The sequence below is a fragment of the Rhinopithecus bieti genome, unplaced genomic scaffold, assembly GCF_001698545.2.
Source record: "Rhinopithecus bieti isolate Rb0 unplaced genomic scaffold, ASM169854v2 scaffold_6876, whole genome shotgun sequence".
Classification (NCBI taxonomy): Eukaryota; Metazoa; Chordata; class Mammalia; order Primates; family Cercopithecidae; genus Rhinopithecus; species Rhinopithecus bieti.
Window position 1 is genome coordinate 1,044,925 of NW_016805229.1, and position 19,529 is coordinate 1,064,453.

The 19,529-nt window shown below is 50.4% G+C and overlaps 2 protein-coding genes across 4 annotated transcripts in view; one reads left to right on the plus strand and one right to left on the minus strand.

The window, feature by feature from the left end:
* The window catches only part of ABCC6 (ATP binding cassette subfamily C member 6), a 77,248-nt gene extending 68,140 nt beyond the window's left edge, over positions 1-9,108 (plus strand). Inside the window, exons 26-30 of the mRNA XM_017871707.1 lie at positions 1,191-1,337; positions 4,039-4,197; positions 4,276-4,442; positions 7,922-8,116; positions 8,437-9,108. Of these exons, the coding sequence (XP_017727196.1) occupies positions 1,191-1,337; positions 4,039-4,197; positions 4,276-4,442; positions 7,922-8,116; positions 8,437-8,545 (777 nt within the window). The 3' untranslated portion in view covers positions 8,546-9,108. The remainder of the gene's footprint in view (positions 1-1,190; positions 1,338-4,038; positions 4,198-4,275; positions 4,443-7,921; positions 8,117-8,436) is intronic.
* A 5,134-nt stretch (positions 9,109-14,242) lies between these two features.
* Positions 14,243-19,529, minus strand: part of ABCC1 (ATP binding cassette subfamily C member 1 (ABCC1 blood group)) — a 195,477-nt gene continuing 190,190 nt past the window's right edge. For all 3 annotated transcript variants that reach the window (XM_017871711.1, XM_017871712.1, XM_017871713.1), the window contains 2 exons: positions 18,724-18,918; positions 14,243-16,129 (listed from right to left, as the gene is read on the minus strand). In XM_017871711.1, coding sequence (XP_017727200.1) covers positions 16,021-16,129; positions 18,724-18,918 — 304 coding nt within the window. In that variant the 3' untranslated portion in view covers positions 14,243-16,020. The remainder of the gene's footprint in view (positions 16,130-18,723; positions 18,919-19,529) is intronic.

A 19,529-nucleotide genomic window follows, 5' to 3' on the forward strand; every position in this document is an offset into this window, starting at 1 on the left:
TGCGATGGATGCGATGGATGGATGGATGGATAGGATGGATGAATGGATGGATGGATGCGATAGATGAATGGGCATGGATGCGATGGATGGATGGGATAGATGAATTGGCTGATGGATGGATGCGATGGATGGATGGATGGATGGACTGGATAGCATGAAATGCGATGGTATGGATGGGATGCGTGGATGGATGCGATGGATGGATAGATGAATGCGATCTGGGATAGATGGGATGGGATGGCATTGGCATGGCCATGGTTGGATGCGGATGGCGATGGATGGTTGGATTGGTGGCATGGCATGATGGATGGGGATGGCGTGCGACGGATGGAATGGATGGAATGGGGTTGGAAGATATGAGAGATGGAGGGATGGGATTGGAATGAACAGGGACAGACAGATGGGACAGATGGATGGTTGGATGGGTATGGATGGATAGATGAATGGACGGCATGAATGGATGGATGTGATTGATTTGGATGATGGATGGATGGATGGATGGAATGGGGTGGAAGAATGAGAGATGAAGGGATGGGATTGGAGATGGACGGACAGACAGATGGACAGATGGATGGATGGGTGGGATGGGGTGGAAAAAGGATAAGAGATGGATGGATGAATGGATGGATGGGATGGGGTGGAAGAAAGGATGAGAACAGCAGTATAGCAGTAACAGTAACATAACAGCATTGAGTTTACTGGGAGGATCAAATGGGATCCTGCAAATAAATGATTTAGTAGAGTCTCTGGTCCATTGCAGACACTCAATACATGTTCACTGCTCTTATTAACTCTATTTCCCAGATTGGAAAACCAAGACTCAAGAGGGTAGAATGATCTGTTCAAGGTGACAGGAATAGCAAAAGGCAGCACTGGTCTTCCTACTGCACCGCCATGTCCTTTCGCAAAGACAGAGAGAAATGTCTGCTCCCACTATAGAAAAATAGATGATTTTATAATAAACAGTGGCTAACAATAGCAATAAAATAGACTAAAAGTAGCCACCACCATCTGTTTTTAGCATTGACATAGTCCATACCCTCTCTTGTTGGATTCCCATAACAACCCTGTAAAATTGCAATAAATATGTCCATTTCGCAGAAGAGAAAACTGAAGCTGAGAAAGGTGGGCCATCTTGTGCAAAGTCTAAGAGGAAGGCTCCTCTGACTCAGTTCCCCCTCCTGCTCCAGGCTCCCTGGAGGCTGCCCACATGTGCAGCTCAGCCCCCCTGGCCTCATGGCGGGCAGATTGAGTTCCGGGACTTTGGGCTGAGATACCGACCTGAGCTCCCGCTGGCTGTGCAGGGCGTGTCCTTCAGGATCCACGCAGGAGAGAAGGTGAGTGGTTCTCTCACAATGTCCTCTTCATGGAGTTCAGGCCAAAGGACTCCAGGAGCAAGGCCCTAAACCCTGGACACCAGCTACCTTCACAATGTCCCCACCTCAGGTCCCCTAGCTTTCAGAACCATTACCCCCTAAAATGAACTCCTTGCCTTCCCCAAACCTGCTTCCGTCTGGTGACTGCCTCATCCACCTTGGTGTCCCCAGATGAGGAAGCAACTCCCTGACTTCCTTCTTCCTTTAATGTTAACCCAGCTCCTAATATGTGCTGGGCAGTGTGTTAAATGCTCCAAGTACATTTTCCAGTTTGCACAAATGGGGTATTTGCTTTGGGGTGGGAGACGTTGGGAAAAGCACTTCATAGATCAGTCTCAGTTTTCCCATCTGTAAATTGGGACTGGTAATATTGATCTTTGAGTTGTTGTGAAGTTTAACACATAGAACATGCTTAGCTCATGCAAAGTGCTCCAGAAATGTTTACTAATGCTTTTACTATTTGCATTTTCACTCTCACAACAACCCCATAAGGGAGGTGCTAATACTATCCCATTTTACAGATGCCTCATCAAGCCCCTTCACTGATCCCTTTCCTCCCTCTCTCTGAACCTACAGAGGCTTCCTCCCTGTCCCCTCCTTGTCCCCTAATAAACAGTGGATCCTGTCTCACCAGCTCCAATCTGCTCTCCTGTGAGAGAGAGAGATATATAAATTTTTTTTTTTTTTTTTTTTTTTTTTTGAGACAGTCTCACTCTGTTGCCCAGGCTGGAGTGCAGTTAGCTCACTGCAACCTCCGCCTCCCAGATTCAAGTGATTCTCCTGCCTCAGGCTCCTGAGTAGCTAGGATTACAGGTGCGCACCACTATACCTGGCTAATTTTTGTATTTTTAGTAGAGACAGGGTTTCACCATGTTGGCCAGGCTGGTCTCAAACTCCTGACCTCAATCACTCCCCTCAGCCTTCCAAAGTGCTGAGACTACAGGCATGAACCGCCACGCCCAGCCATCCTGACCTTTATCAGCATGAATGACACTGCATGTCATTTCCCTGCTCAAAACCTTCTACTAGTTCCAGCTTCCCTTGGGGTAAAGTCTGAATTTCTGAGCTTGGCATTCAAGGCTCTGCCCACCCCAGACCCTGCCCATCACCCCCCCATCACTCATTGCTCTGCCAGGGCTTAGCCAACATTGTGGAGCAGCTGCCTCTTGTCCAGGGGGACACATGGTGCTGTGAGTTCCATGAGCTTCCAGTTCTGAAAACCCACTTAGTGTGGTTCACCTGGAGTGTTCCCCTTCCTTGAACTCCTATTCATCCTTCAGGCTTCCATGCAAGTATCCCTTCCTCCATGAGGTCTTCTCTTATTACCTCTATCAAATCCCAGGCAGCATGAGCAGCACCACCTTGCTTCCCTGAATTGCCAGAGGTCCAGAGCTGGTAACAAACAGCATTGTTGGTTGGGTGCCATGGTTTATACCTGCAATCCCAGAACTTTGGGAGGCCAAGGTGGGTGGATCACTTGAGGCCAGGAGTTTGAGACCAGCCTGGCCAACATGGTGTAAACACTGTCTCTACTAAAAATACAAAAATTAGCCGAGGGTGGTGGCAGGCACCTGTAGTCCCAGCTACTTGGGAGGCTGAAGCAGGACAACTGCTTGACCCTGGGAGGTGGAGGTTGCAGTGAATCGAAATTGCGCCACTGAACTCCAGCCTGGGTGATAGAGCAAGACTCTATCTCAAAAATAAGTAAATAAATAAAACAAATAGCATTGTTCATCACACTGTATTATATTTACTCAACTGCACTGTTTCCTAGACCAGATGGTGGGCACACTGGAGCAAGGACTCTTTAATTTCTATACTTCCAGTGCCTAAACATGTGCCTGGCATACAGTGAGGTGACCCACATGTTTCAGTCATGAATTAAACAAATCATGTTGAACCCACAGCATGTGTCAGACACTGAGGATGCAACAGTAGCAAGAGAGAGAAGAATGGAGGGTGGATAACAGAATGGGAGATGGATAAGAGAATGAACACACGGATAGGATGGAGGATGAATGGAGGGATGGATGAGGGAAGGAGGGACTGGATGGATGGATGGGAGAAAAAATAAATGAATGAAAGGATTAGTGAATTGATGGATGAATAGGGAAGAAGAAATGAGAGATGGATAGACAGATGAATGGATGGATGAATGGAATGGAAGAATGAGAGATGGAGGGATGGGATTGAGGCGGGATGATGGATGGATGGATGGATGGATGGATGGATGGATGGATGGATGGATGGGTGGATGGATGGGTAGGTCAATAGGGGAATGGGGTGGAAAAAAGGATAAGAGATGGATGGATGGATGGACAGACAGATGGACAGGATACAGTGGAAGAAAGGACAAGAGATGATGGAGAGGTGTAAATAGAAGGATGAGGAAAGATGGAGGAACTAAAGGAAGGGTGGGGAGAAAGATGGGAGAGAGACATCAGGGTGAGGGGAAGATAGAGAATAACACAGATGGAAAACTGGATGGACTGATGGGTGGATATATAGAAAGGTAGACAGATGAAAAGATAGAGAGATGGAAGGTGGACCTTTACACAATGAGGGATGGACAGACAGATCTCGGGTACAGTGGAAACATCTCCCCCAAAAATGCCCAGGAGCCCTCTGGTCAGAGCAGGCCTTTCCTCCCAACCCCGGGCAGGTGGGCATTGTTGGCAGGACAGGGGCCGGGAAGTCCTCCCTGGCCAGTGGGCTGTTGCGGCTCCAGGAGGCAGCTGAGGGCGGGATCTGGATCGACGGGGTCCCCATTGCCCACGTGGGGCTGCACACACTGCGCTCCAGGATCAGCATCATCCCCCAGGTGAGGATGGTGGAGGGGGTGGGCAAAGGTGGGAGGCATGGTGGGGCCCTGCTCTGACCCACCGCCCCTCCCCACCAGGACCCCATCCTGTTCCCTGGCTCTCTACGGATGAACCTTGACCTGCTGCAGGAGCACTCAGACGAGGCTATCTGGGCAGCCCTGGAGACTGTGCAGCTCAAAGCCTTGGTGGCCAGCCTGCCCGGCCAGCTGCAGTACAAGTGTGCCGACCGAGGCGAGGACCTGAGGTATGGTCTTCCCACTGTGGCCGGGACCTGCAGGCGGGAGAGGAGGGGATGGCCATGTCCTCCCCAAGTGCCCTCAGGAAATGCCTTCCCCAGTAGGATTATCAATTATATTAATAACCACATGTCTGTTATGTGCAATTCCAAGCTCTGACACAGTCTCTGAATACTAAGATTTCCCCCGCTAAATTAAATTAGCCTTCTATATTTATTTGGTGGCAAAACCCAACCTCAACTGACACAGGGCTACTGATAGCCTTTATTACTCTTGCTCAGTATTCATTTTGCTATGAAAATATTGTTTGATATTGGGTGGTCACCCCACCACTCACTGGGGCTATAAGTAACAGGAATTTTTTTTTTTCTTTTTTTTTGGTAAATGTCAAGTGTGGGCTGGATGCAGTGACTCATGCCTGTAATCCCAGCACTTTGGGAGGCTGAGGGAGGAGGATTGCTTAAGTCCAGGAGTTTGAGACTAGTCTGGGCAACACAGCAAGAGCTTATCTCTATGGAAAACAGTATTAGCCGGGTATGGTGGCACGCGCCTGTAGTCCTAGTTACTTGGGAGGCTGAGGTGGGAGGAAGGCTTGAGCCAGGGAGGCGAAGGTTGCAGTGAGCCGATATTGCGCCTCTGCACTCCAGCCTGGGCTCCATCTCAACAACAAAAAGTTGTGTGGAAAAATACACACAAAATTTACTATCTCAAACTTTTTTTTTTTTTGGAGACAGGGTCTGGCTCTGTCATTCAGGCTGGAGTGCAGTGGTGAGGTCTCAGCTCACTGCAACCTCCACCTCCCAGGCTCAAGCATTCCTCCCACCTCAGCCTCCCGAGTAGCTGGGAGTACAGGTGTGAGCCGCCACGGCCAGCTAATCTTTTTATTTTTTGTAGAGACAGGGTTTCACCATGTTGCCCAGGCTACACTTGAACTTGCATAGGCCTCCGAAAGTGCTGGGATTACAGGTGTGAGCTGCCACGCCGGGCCCATCTCACCCATTTTTCAGTGCATAGTTTCTATAGTGTTAGATACGTTCACACTGTTACGTAACAAAACTAAAACTCTGTTCCCATGCAACCCTAACCCTCCTTGTCCCCCTCCCCTAGCCGCTGGTCACCAGCATTCTCCTTTCTGTCTCTTTGAGTGTGACTACTCTAGACCCTGCATAGAAGTAGAATCACAGTATCTGTCCTTTTGTGACTGGCTTATTTCACATAGCATCATGTCCTCAAGGGTCATCCGCATTGTAGCATGTGTCAGATTCTCTACCTTTTTAAGACTGAATAACTTTCCACTCCATGGATAGACCACATTTTGCCTATCCATTTATCTGCCAGTAGATATCCAGGCTGTTTCCACCTCTTAGCCATTTTGAACAATGCCACTGTGAACATAGGTGTACAGGTATATGCCTTTTAAAAAAAACAAGGTGGCCGGGCACGGTGAATCCCAGCACTATGGGAAGCCGAGGCGGGTGGGGTCACCTGAGGTCAGGAGTTCGAGACCAGCCTGGCCAATATGGTGAAGCCCTGTTTCTACTAAAAATACAAAAATTAGCCAGGTGTGGCGGTGCATGCCTGTAATCCCAGGTACTCGGGAGGCTGAGACACTGAGAATTACTTGAACCGGGGAGGCAGAAGTTGCAGTGAGCTGAGATGGTGCTACCGAAGTCCAGCTTGGGTGACAGAGCAAGACTCTGTCTCAAACCCCCCCAAAAACCAAACCAAACCAAGGTGTTCTGGGTTTATAAACCCCTCTGACCCTGAGGGTGTCAGAAGTGCTTGTGGTAGCAAATAATTTCAAGCACTAGAGAAGCAGCATTCCTTGGTGGGTGAGAGTATACACAGGTGACAGACTGCCTGGGCTCAAATCCAGGCCCCCCTGTAGGATCTTGGGCAACTTACTTATCTCCTGTGCCTCAGTTTCCTCATCCGTAAAGTGGGAGTAATAGCACCTACCTACCTTGCAAGGATTGAATTATATGCACAAAGTTGTTGAAACAGTGGCAGGCATAGAGGAAACAGTACATACTCATTTTAGTCCTGAGTCACAGTCCTGAAAACGTCATTTCACAGAGTTGGAATTGGAGGCCTGGGGCTGGCCTGGGGTCACACAGCTTGTAAGTAGTGAGGTTGGGACAAAACCCAGGCCCTCTAAAGCCTGCATGACCATAGTAGGTTCTAATCATCTAAAGGGATGCTGTGTCATGGAAGGGCTTACGGTGCAAGACAGACATGCTGGGCCCCCAGGGACCCCTTCCCACCTGAGTCAGGGGCTCACTGGCCTCACGACCTGGAATCTCAACTTCTCCACCTGTAATTAGACGGTGCTACTTCGTGCCAAGGGCTTACTCTGTGACAACCCCACACACTTTTATGTGCCGTGTCTTCACAATTCAATGAGGACGGACCCATTAGGAGCGCAGACTCTGCGGTCAGAGGACTTGGGTTCAAATTATGCACCCACCTGAAGACCCGCCTTGAGACCTTGGTCAAGCCACTGAGCTTCCGTGTATCTGTGTCCTCTCTCAAAAGAGGAGAACAATAATATCTGCTTTGTGGACATTATGAGGATTGAGTCAATATATACACAAGCACTTATGTGTTTGGCACAAGGTAAAGACGTAGAACTAGAAATAGCCATACACAGGCCAGGCGTGGTGGATCATGCCCGGAATCCCACCCGGGTGTTGTACACTCTAGATTTAAGGCCCACTCAACACCGGCCTTGAATGTCTTGGGAAGACTGTACATTTCATTCTTGAAGCAGTGGGGAGTCATTGTAGGTTTGTTCGCAAGGGCATGACTGAAGTCAAAGCTGTGCTTTCGCTGATGAAGGAAATGTAAATTAGTACCGTCACTATGGAAAATAGCACGAGGATTTCTCAAAAAACTAGAAATAGAACTACTAGGGCGCAGTGGCTCATGCCTGTAATCCCAGCACTTTGGGAGACCGAGGTGGGTGGATCACCTGAGGTCAGGAGTTCGAGACCAGCCAGACCAACATGGTGAGACCCCATCTCTACTTAAAAAATACAAAAAATTAGCCGGGTATGGTGACGCATGACTGTAATTCCAGCTACTTGGGAGGCTGAGGCAGAAAAATCACTTGAACCGGGAGGCGGAGGTTGCAGTGAGCTGAGATCATGCCGTTAAAACGCCAGCCTGGGTGATAGAGCAAGACTTCATCTCAAAAAAAAAAAAAAAAGAAAAGAAAAGAAAAGAAAAGAATAGAAAAAAAGACATAACCATAAACAGAAAAAAGAAAATAGCCATTTCACAGGTGGGAATCTGAGGCACAAAGGGTTTGAATGAGCTGCCTACAGTCAGCCTGCTCAAAGACGGCAGGAAGGGGCCGCAGAGCCCATGTGTGGGGAAGCCTGAACACAGCCACCTCGCTCCTGCACTGTTTCAGGGACCTGTTTCTGGGCACACCCACACATGCCCACAAACGCACATCCCACCTCATTGTCCCAATCATTTCCAGCGTGGGCCAGAAACAGCTCCTGTGTCTGGCACGTGCTCTTCTCCGGAAGACCCAGATCCTCATCCTGGACGAGGCTACGGCTGCCGTGGACCCGGGCACGGAGCTGCAGATGCAGGCCATGCTTGGGAGCTGGTTTGCACAGTGCACCGTGCTGCTGATTGCGCACCGCCTGCGCTCCGTGATGGACTGTGCCCGGTAAGGCCCCCGCCCCGGCCGGCCCTCACAGCAGCACTGCCGCGGTGGGGGAAGTGAGCGGAGGCAGCCCTGGTTAGAACTGGAAGGGACCTGAGTGGGGCCAGAGTGGGAGGGATGCCCGGGAACACATGCCAAGCGGGAAGGCTGCCCAAGGACATGCGCCCAGCACACACCTCCAACCCAGCTGTGAGGGCCAGGTTGCTGCACGGAAAGCAGGACTTCTATGGAGAAAACCTCAGTGCAGACACACTGGGCTCTCACAGCTGCCGAGAGCCTGGGCTGGTGTCCAAAGAGCCTCTTTGTCTCCCTCTCCCCCACAGGGTTCTGGTCATGGACAAGGGGCAGGTGGCAGAGAGCGGCAGCCCGGCCCAGCTGCTGGCCCAGAAGGGCCTGTTTTACAGGCTGGCCCAGGAGTCAGGCCTGGTCTGAGCCAAGACCCTCACCTGTACCCCCGTCGGGCCAGCTGGCAGAGCCTGCAGTGCTGGAGATGGAAGTGACCCGGGGTCATTGATAGCTCCACGCGACGTTCAGTCTAGACCTGTGTTTGCTCTCTGGGAGGAAAATGGCAGAGAAAGTGGCGGATTATCACAGAGCATCAGAGCCGGAAGGACCCAGCAACACACAGGTCTGCCCGGGCAGGGCCCATCTCGCCCTGTCCACCCTGCAGCCCATGTCAACAGTGACTCTCAGCCCCGCTGTACCCTGGACTCACGTCGGGGACTCAAGCACATGCCCAGGCTCCCCGCTAGACCCTTAAATCAGAATCCCTGGGATGGGGGACTGCCATGCTGTGTGTACTTTTTAGAAATTAGCACTTTTATTTTGGGATAATCCCAGACTCACATGCAGTTAAAGAAACAATAATATAGATTCGTGTACTCGCTACCCCATTTCTCCCAATGGTAACATCTTACAAAACTCTAGTATAGAGCATCACGGCAGGGTATTGACATTGACGCAACCATCTTGCTCCATTTCCCGTTTTACTTGTACTTGTGTGTGTGTTTATTTTGTCCCGTGCAGTTTTATCACACATGCAGGCTCGTGAATCCACACTATGTTGAGGATACGGAATAGCCACCACCATTTTCTGATCACACCTCGGCCTCCCAAAGTGCTGGGATTACAGGCGTGAGCCACCATGCCCAGCCTCCTCACACCTGTTTCTGACAGTGGTCAGAATATTAATGCTGGACTCACCAAACCAGCTTCAGGCACCAGAAAAGAGGAACTAAGTCTAAAGTAGCTAAGCTTAAGGCCACACATAGATCGCTGGGAAGGGCAGTGTGAGACATCAGACACCTCCCTTGATCCTAACTTTATGCTCGCCAGGGAGTCTCAGCAGCAAGGATAACATAATACACGGATATGTGTTCGTGGAAGCAGAGAAGGCAATCCCCCAGGCTTTCTGAACCTTACTGACATGTGGGGCCAGATAGTTCTGTGCTGTGGGGACATGTCCTGCACATCGTAGGACACTCAGCAGCGGCCCTGGCCTCTTCTTCACTAGATGCCAATAACATCCTCCCTCTACCACCACCAGACTTGTGACAAAGTATCTTCAGACACTGCCATACGTCCCCCGAGGGGTCAAAACCACCTGGTTGGGCCGGGCGCGGTGGCTCATGTCTGTAATCCCAGCGCTTTGGGAGGCCGAGGCAGGTGAATCACTTGAGGTCAGGAGTTCCAAACCAGCCTGGCCAATATGGTGAAACCCTGGCTCTACCAAACATACAAAAATTAGCCAGGCATGGTGGCGGGAGCCTATAATCCCAGCTATTCCGGAGGCTGAGGCAGGAGAATCGCCTGAACCCAGGCAGAGAAGGTTGCAATGAGCCGAGATCACACCACTGCACTCCAGCCTGGGTGACAGAGCGAGACTGTCTGTAAAAACCCCAAACAAAAAGACCCACTTGGTTGAAAATCCCCGGTCTAACCTGCCCCGCTGCCATCCATCATCCACAGATACTTGGGCAGTGGCTTTGCCGGTGTCAAGGGTGACGGGGCAAGGACTCCACATTTTCTTAAGGACATAGGGCCAGCTCCGCCTATCAGGTCATGGGACTTTCTGATGCCCATCCTGACAGAGGGTTTTGTGATGCCCCTTTTGGCTTGGAGTAAACTAAATCTAGATCTAATTGCAGCTTCTACCACCTTCAATGTGAGGCAGGGAGTCCGCAGTCTTCACCTGCCCCTAGTCATGCCTGCAAAGCTGTGGACCCACTACCTATGTCTAGCTCCATTTCACAGGTGAGGAAACTGAGGCTCAAGGAGTTGACATGACTTGCCAAGGTGACCCAGTAAGGACAGAGTGGGGATCTACTTCTGGGTCTAATACCAAAGTCACTGCACAGGGCACCTTTGTCCTTTAGAGAATGGAAGGGCAGATGCAGCACATCTTTTCTCTGCCTGGAGCTGAGCCACCTGACTGCCTTGCAGAGTGACCCCAAGCAGGGGCTGTCACGTGGACATTTGGCAAACTCAGCCTGGGATGACCCAGGATCACCAGATCCTCTTTCCTAGGCTGCGTGCCAGGGAGCAGAGGGTGGGCCACAGGCGGCCGGCACGTGGGAACCAGCACCTGCCAGCCTGCTGATGAGGCTGCTGTTGGGCCCATACCATGGCAGCCTGGAGACGCGCCAGCAGGGATGCCCGGGCCATTAATACCCGTCATGGGCTCCTGCCAGCAGGGCCTGGCTGGTGGGTGGAACACGAATTCCATCCAACAAGGCTGCAGACCTCCTCTCTGGTCAGTGCCTGCGCCCGGTAGACTCTTTAAAACTCACCACTGTCCACCTCGCCACTGCAAACATGTAACTACGTGTACCTGACACTGCTCTAAATGCCCGCCAGCCACACACTCATTCAGTGGACCAGAGGAGGAAGCCGCCTCACTGGGCCCCTTACTGAACACTTGGATGAGGAAGGTACTACCATCAGACCCTTTTGACAGATGAGAAAACAGACAGAATGAATGGTGTCTCTGCCCAAGCAGTCTGGCTTCAGAGCCCATGTCCTTACCATCAGGCTACCTTGCCTCTTTTTCTTAAAAAAAAAAAAAAAAATTTTTTTTTTTTTAGACAGTGTTTCACTCACTCTGTCTCCCAGACTGGAGTGCAGGGGCACGATCTTGACTCACTGTAACCTCCACCTCCCAGTTCAAGCAATTCTTGTGCCTCAGCCTCCCAAGTAGCTGGAATTACAGGCACTTGCCACCACGCCTGGCTAATTTTTGTATTTTTAGTAGAGACAGGATTTCACTGTTGGCCAGGCTGGTCTCGAACTCCTGACCTCAGGTGATCCGCCCGCCTCGGCCTCCCAAAGTGCTGGGATTACAGGCGTGAGTCACCACGCCCAGCCAATGCATGTTTTCATAAGGTCACTATAGCCACCGGGTTGAGCACACTGTGATAGTGTGTGTATGTGTGTGTGGCTGGGGGCAAAAGCCTGGAGACCACTGTGGAAGCTGTTGTAGGGATGCAGGGAGAAAGTGGGGTGGCTGGGACCAGCGGGGTGGCAATGGGAGGATGGGGAGTGGATAGATTCTGGGTGTTTGGCAGAAAATCAAACAAATTTGCTGTAGGATCTGACGGCGGGTGTGAGGACAGATGAACAGTTCAACACTGGGAAGCACCAGCCCCCTCCTTACACCTCTCTGGCCTGCGGGACCCTTTCCAATGTGGAGAGTTCTATAGTGAGCCCAGGGCCAGCACGTAGTAGGTACAAAACAGAGCTTCCTTCCACAGTACTTCCACTCACCTGGATGAGGAGTTATGCCTCCCTCTGCCTCCTCTTCATCAAGGGGATTAAACTTGTACCCAGCCCCGGATTCCACCCAAGCACCCAGCTGCCCCACCCCAAGACACAGGCACAGGTGCATACCAGGTGGAGCTCTCGGGGACTGCTTAGGATCTGACCTGGGACTTCAATACTTAGAGTCAGGCTTTGAGATCTAAACATATCTCACATCTGTATTAAGATTCCCGCCGATGGATCCAACTACTTTTTTGAAATGGAGCCTCAGCTCGCTCTGTCATCCAGGCTGGAGTGCACTGGCATGATTTCAGCTCACTGCAACCTTTACCTCCCAGGTTTAAGCAATTCTCCTGTCAGCCTCACCAGTAGCTGGGACTACAGGATGTGCTACCATGCCCAATTAATTTTTGTGTTTTTAGTAGAGACGGGGTTTCACCATGTTGTTCAGGCTGGCCTTGAACTACTGACCTCAGGCAATCCACCCGCCTCAGCCTCCCGAAGTGCTGGGATTACAGGCGTGAGCCACTGCGCCCAGCCTCAACTACTTCTAATTTAACAAAAACAGTTTTTATATACACGGAGTTCCACTAGGTTGCCTAGGCTGGTTTTGAACTCTTGGTCTCAGGCAGGTTGGTTTTGAACTCAACCTCTCAAAGTGCTGGGATTACAGGCATGAGCCACCGCACCTGGCCAATACTGCTAATTCTAATAGTCACCACGTCACCAGGTTTTCACTGGGCACCTTCACACTCCGTGGTTCCTAATGCAAGCCAATGACTTCATTCCGGCGTGCCACCATGCCCGACCGATACTAACTACTCTAATGGTTATGACCTTACTGGCTTTTCACTAGGCAACTTCATACTCTGCAGTCCCTACCGCAAGCCAACAGTTTCAATGGGGCGAGTCACTGCACCCAGACAATACTACTCATTCGAATGGTCACCACCGCGCCGGCTCTTCTCTGAGCATCTTTGTACACCACAGTCCCTAGGGCAAGCCAACAGTTTCAATCAGGGGACAGGAAGGCTTGAGGGGACAACGGCAGTGCTAGAATGTTCCATCTGCTCATGTACTTGGTGCATGGTTTTAGGTGTGGCAGAAATAGTGTACTCCCCAAATACAGACATTCCTTACCGCCCGGACGCACTCAAAGTTAGAAACCAAACACTCTAGTCTGACTACTCCGCTGTCCCAAACTCGGGAACCACACGACATAGGAAAGGGAAAAATACTTCTCTTCCACAGGCACCCCTCCATTTCCCAGCTCCCGCAGTGGTTGGGTTGGGGTCATGTGACTCCTTTTGGCCAACGGGCTGTGAGTGGGATTGACTGCGTCAGTTCTGGTTTCAGACAGGGAAGAGTGGGTGAGACTCGTCCCCTCTCCCTTCTCCTGCTGTGGGGACCTGGAAGCCAGCCCTTGGGATGCCATGTGATAAAACCAGGACAGCCTGGATCACTTGTCACAGGGAAGTCAGCTACCCTAGAGAGGCAGCTGACCCTCATCCAGAACTACATGAGCAAGAAATAAAGCCTTGCGATCATTTCCCAAGATTTTATGGTTAATTTGTTACTGCAGCACAGCCTTGCCTCTCTGGACTAACACAAAGGGATTTTCAGGCCAGGTGCCTCAATCCCAGCACTTTGGGAGGCTCAGGCAAGAGAATCCCTCGAGCTCAAGAGTTTAAGAACAACCTACGTAACATAGCAAGACCCTGTCTCTATAAAAAATTTTAAAAATTAGCTGGGCATGGTGGCAACATGCCTGTAGTCCCAGCTACTCAGGGGGTCGAGACAGGAAGATTGCTTGAGCCCAGGAATTTGAGGCTGCGGCGAGCTAGGACTGTGCCACTGCACACCAGCCTGGGCAACAGAGTGAGACCTTGTCTCTAGGGGGAAAAAAAAGGCAGGGGGAGGGCAGGATTTTCAAGAATCATTCTGGCCACATGTGATTTCTGCCTCGCCTGTGTCTTAGAACTTGACCGAGGCTACAAGTACCACACACATCACTGCTCACAGGGTACGTACGATTAGCCTCATCTTACAAAGCAAGTGAGGCACAGAGACTGAGTGACTTTCCCAGGGTCACAAGAACAAGGAATGACAAGAGCAGTACAAGCAGACAAGCCAGGATCTGTCTGACAACAAAGCCTGGACTCCGTCCACCTTGCGGCTGTCCCGCCTTCCCAATAAACCCCATCCGACTAGTGATGTCCAGGACTTGCCCTTTCTGGCAACAGCTCCCACTAGAGGCAACTTGTCAGAAGGAAAGAACAGAAACAGGAAGATGCCAGATCCTGACCCTGCAGGAGATGGCTGGAACCCTCGCTGAGGCCCCGAAGGAAAGGGAACTACTGTTTAGAAAGAAAGAAAATATATAGATATATATATATTTTTACTGCAAATGTTCACATTTCCAGTTTAAGTCATTACAAAAGGATCCCCCAAAACTTGGTTTATCTAATGCGAAAGAATGGTATAACTTACAAAAAATAAATATATGTGTTTTCACCTAAAAGAAAGATGCTCTCTGGGTTTGAAGTCGGCGATGTAATTCTTAGTAAGTATGAGTCCTGGGGCAGCCATCAGCTCTGGCTGCTTTCTGGATTTCACTTTGGGCTCCAACGGAGATACACTAAAGAACAGGCTTTAAAAGATGCTGCTTCTCCGTTTTCTTCCAGGAATACAGAGACCAAAACGGTCAGACACAGGGTGAGCTCCTATTTCCTGGGAATGTGACTTCTCAGCCCAACACTTCTCTTCCCAAGAAGTTCAAGTTTTGAGACAGTTTTTCTCCCTGGAACAGTACTTAAAGAAAAAAAAATCACCGATATTCAAAGATGGGTTCTTTTCGTGTCCTGGAAGAACATCAGTAACTAAACGTCAAGTTCTCCACAATGCTGGCCCCCCTGGGGGACTAACCGGCTACCAAGGGGAGAATTAAAATCTAAAAAAAAAGGAGAGGACACAAGGGGACGTTTTTTGGTACCCATTGGCAATACTTGGGAGGTACTTCGTGTTCTTTACTGTGAAAGCTTCATAACCATGAGCAGGTACCATGAGAGGGAAAGCAAAGAGGCGGTAAGAAAAAAGAAAAGCAATCAACACTGTAAGCAACCAACAGTGCTTCGGGCAAGGCCCCTAACACGTTTTCTGCTAGGACTGGTCAGCAGCCTTCCAGCTGGCTGCTCACTCTCCATCTCTATTTCTAGACAATGTCAAATTCCCATGAGGCCATGTCCTTAATATTTACCCCGCATCAATCATGGTGGGAACAGTAATAACGGCGTTGATTGTTCTTACAATGTTGAGCAAAAGAAAAAAGCAAGGGAAAGCCTGGAGTGGGGCTGAATGGGGAGGGGAACCCCAGGTGGAACGCTGGCCCTACGAGACAATCCCCTGGCCCTGCAGTTCCAGGTCCAGGTCATCCGTTAGTCCAACCAGGTCCCTTCCAAGAGGACAGGCTTGGGAGTGCAGAGGCTGCCTCTGGCCTGAAGCAAGAACTGGTAGAGCTGGCGCTGGAATGCTGGTTCCCAGCTTCTGAGTGCCTGGAAGACCAGATGTTGGTAAGAGGACCATCCAGGGCCCTGGGACACTGCCAAGGGGAGGGAATGATTTTCTCCAGGCCCCTCAACCTCAAAACTGCAGCCCCAAGGAAATGAAGCATCCCGGGTGGACCCAGACAAGGATGTTAGAGGTGATGGAAGCCAGAGGCATCTCAAAGACTTGCAGTCCATAGACTTCGGCTGGAGAGATCCGAGGCAGCTGGCTGGATTTGGTCACTAGGATCTTCTATACAACCAATTCCTTCAGAAGTCTGGCTGCCAAAACTCAGCTGGGGGAAGCACCAGGAACACACTTGTATTCCCGGGGGCATGAGGCTGTGTGTGTGTCTCAGGGCACCGGGGCAAGGGCGAGCATGTTTTGGGCAGCTTGCCTCTCTGTGTCTCTCCCGTGTCTTCATGGCCAGTTCCAGGCAGGGGACTGGATGGCGGTGGCTGCTGCTTTGAGTACGTTTTGGTTGTCTGGGTTTAGATTTTATTTTTTGGTTTCAGTGTGGGAGGCTTGGTTTCCCAGGGGTACTGACTCCTGCCTGATCACTGGCATGTAGGTCCTGCAGTTCTGACCAGATATGCCAGCTCTGCGGCTCACACCAGGCCGGCGTCTTTGGCCATGTTGTAGAAGAGACCTCTCTGCTGCAGGAGGTCTGACGGGGCGCCGTACTCCTGGATTTCTCCTTTGTCCAAGACGATCACTCTGTAGGGGGAGGGGATACAGACATGAGAGGAAGGAGAGGGGTGAGCACCTCATGCCCCTGGGACAAGTGACCTGGGCAAGTTACTGCTTTGGGTCAGGTCCCTAACACTTTCCGCTAGGACTGGTCAGTAGCCTTCCAGCTGGTTGCTCACCCTCCATCTCTATTTCTAGTCAATGTCAAATTCCCATGAGGCCACCTCCTTAATATATACCCCTCATCAATCATGGTGGGAACAGTATTAACAGTGTTGACTGTTCACATTCACTGTTCCATTACATTCAGAGTAAAATAAAAAGATCTTACCATAGTCTACGGTAAGGATTGGCAACATTTTTCTGAAAAAGGCCAGACAGCAAATACTTGAGGCTCTGCAGGCCATATGATTTCTGTTACAACTATGCATCTCTGCTGTATTTATAGTGTGAAAGCTGCCACAGACAACAAGAAAATGAACAGATGTGGCTGTGTGCCAATAAAACTTTATTCATAAAAACAGGCCGGGGGCCAGATCTATGGCCTGTGGGCCATAGTTGGCTGACCCCTAATATTTTAGGTCCTGTAAGATTTGACACTGCCCACTTCTGTCCTCATTTCTATGCCCTATATTTCAAAAGCACCAACTCAGTATCTGTCACTTAGTAGGTGGTACTCAGTGAACTAGAAACATCATGTCAGCTGGGTGCAGAGACTCACGCCTGTAATCCCAGCACTTTGGAAGGCTGAGGCAGGAGGATCGCTTGAGGCCACAGTGCGCTGTGATCCCAACACTGCACTCCAGCCTGGGTGACAGGGTGAGACCCTATCTCAAAAATAAATAAATAAAATAGAAACTCACGTCACTCCCCTGCTTAAAACTTTCCAATGGCTTTATAGGGCTCTTAGAGTAAGTTCCAAGCTTCTCACCATGCTTACATGCTGCTCTAAGATCTAGTCCCTGCCTACGTTTCTGGCCTCATCTCCTACCCCGTCCCCTCAATTCCAGCCTCTAGGTACAACAGCCTCCTCATGAAGCACATTCATTCAGTTTTACATTCGGCTGTACTGGCTGCCTAGAATGTTCTTCCTTTACATCAAAGGTTGGCAAACTGCGGCTTGCAGGCCAAATCTGACCCCCTGCCTGTTTTTCTGTATAAAGTTTTATTGGAACACAGCCATGCTCATTCATTTGTGCACTATGACTGCGCTCACAAGGCAACACTGGAGTCAAGTGGCCGAGAGGCCGTGTGGCCCGCGAAGCTGAAACTACCCCGGCCCTTGAGAACAAGGTTGCAGATCGCTGTCCCAGATCTTCTCACAGCTGACTCCCTTTCATTGTTCAGGTCTCAGCTAAAATGTCACCTCCTCAGAGGTGACCCAAGCAAAACTCAAAACCCCCCAAGATCCTGGCATGACGGCCGCATTGTGACTTCTGTGATCCCCGGCACTGATGCCTGCGGAGGCGGCTTTCTCCACACAAAATGCTAAAATTTCTATTTTATGACTGTGTTGGTATAAATAGAAACAAGGTTGGATTATATTCTTTTTTTTCTTTTCTGAGATGGAGTGAGTCTCACTCTGTTGCCCAGGCTGGAGTGCAGTGGCACAATCTCAGCTCACTGCAACCTCCACCTCCCAGGTTAGAGCAATTCTCCTTCCTCACCAGCCCAAGTATCTGGGATTACAGGCACGCACCACCACACTTGGTTAATTTTTGTATTTTTAATGGTGACAGGGTCTCACCATGGTGGCCAGACTGGTCTCAAACTGTCGACCTCAGGTGATCTGCCCGCCTTGGCCTCCCAAAGTGCTGGGATTACAGGCGTGAGACACCGCACCTGGCCTGCTTCTGATTTTTTAAAAAATAAACCCTTTTTTGTGGGCCCCAGGCACTGGGCCTGCAGTGCTCGATGTCAACAATGGCCCTGCCTGGCACTTGCTATCCCATCTCCTCGGCAAGTGTCCTTCCCAGCACTTGCTGCCCTCTGGAATCCTGTTGGTTTGTTGCTCTGTATATTTTCTCTCCTCTATCTAATAAGCTACTTGGTCCTAGAGGCAGGGACCTTGTCTGATAGCAGCCTACAGAGTCCCCAGGGTCTGGGAACATGGCAGGTGCACTATGCAGATACAATGACAGAATGAATGACTAGATGATGTCAGAAATACCTGGTACCATGTGGTTCATGCCTGTAATCCCAGCACTTTGGGAAGCTGAGGCAGGCAGATCACCTGAGGTCAGCAGTTCAAGACCAGCCTGGCCAACATGGCGAAACCCTGTCACACTACTAAAAATACAAAAATCAGACAGGCGTGGTGGCACATGCCTGTAGTCCCAGCTATTCAAGAGGCTGAGGCAGGAGAACTGCTTGAACCCCAGAGACGGAGGTTGCAGTGAGCCAAGATCGCGCCACCGTACTCCAGCCTGGGAGATGGAGTGAGATTCTGTCTCAAAAAAAAAAAAAAAAAGAAATACCTGGTACCATCCAGGATGAAGAGAGGATCCACCCACTGGGGCAGTCACTAGGGATAAGGACAGTGTTGAATGAATGAAGGAATGAATGAGCCAGTGAGTAAGGCAAACTCTCAAAGCCTAGAGGCCACTGTGCCGGGGCATCACCTTGTGTAGTCCATGATGGTGTTGAGCCGGTGGGCGATGGTGAGGACGGTACAGCCCTCAAACTGTGTCCGGATGGTAGACTGGATGAGGTTGTCCGTTTCTAGGTCCACAGCTGCCGTGGCCTCATCCAACACAAGGATCTTCGTCTTCCTCAGCAGGGCCCGGGCCAGGCACACAAGCTGGCGCTGCCCAACACTTGACCGAAAGAAAAAGACCAGGACACAGTGTTAGATCAAACCACCCCTGACTCTGAACCTAGGCCCAGGCTGGGAGATGTGAAAGGAGACACTCGATGTTGCTCGACCAGGAAAGCACGTCCGCTCCCAACATCTGTGTCTACAGCAGACATCACTAATCAATCAGAGCACATCTCCTATTCAGCAAGATGAAGGTTCAGAATCATTCTCAAAACAGTGGCTCACACCTACAATCCCAGCACTTTGGGAGGCCGAGATGGCAGGATAGCTTGAAGCCAGGAATTTGAGACCAGCCTGGGCAACAAAGCAAGACCCCCATCTCTGCTAAAAACAAAAATAAACAAATAAGCTGGGTGTAGTCGCATGCTCCTGTAGTCCCAGTTACTCGGGAGACTGAGGCAGGATTGTTTGAGTCCAGGAGTAAGACGCTGAGATCAATCCACTGTACTCCAGCCTAGGCAAAAAAAAAAAAAAAAAAAAAAAAAAAAAAAAAAAGTCGGGCACAGTGGCTCACACCTATAATCCCAGCACATTGGGAGGCTAGGGTGGACGGATCACTTAACACCAGGAGTTGGAGACAGCCTGGCCAATGTGGTGATACCCCATCTC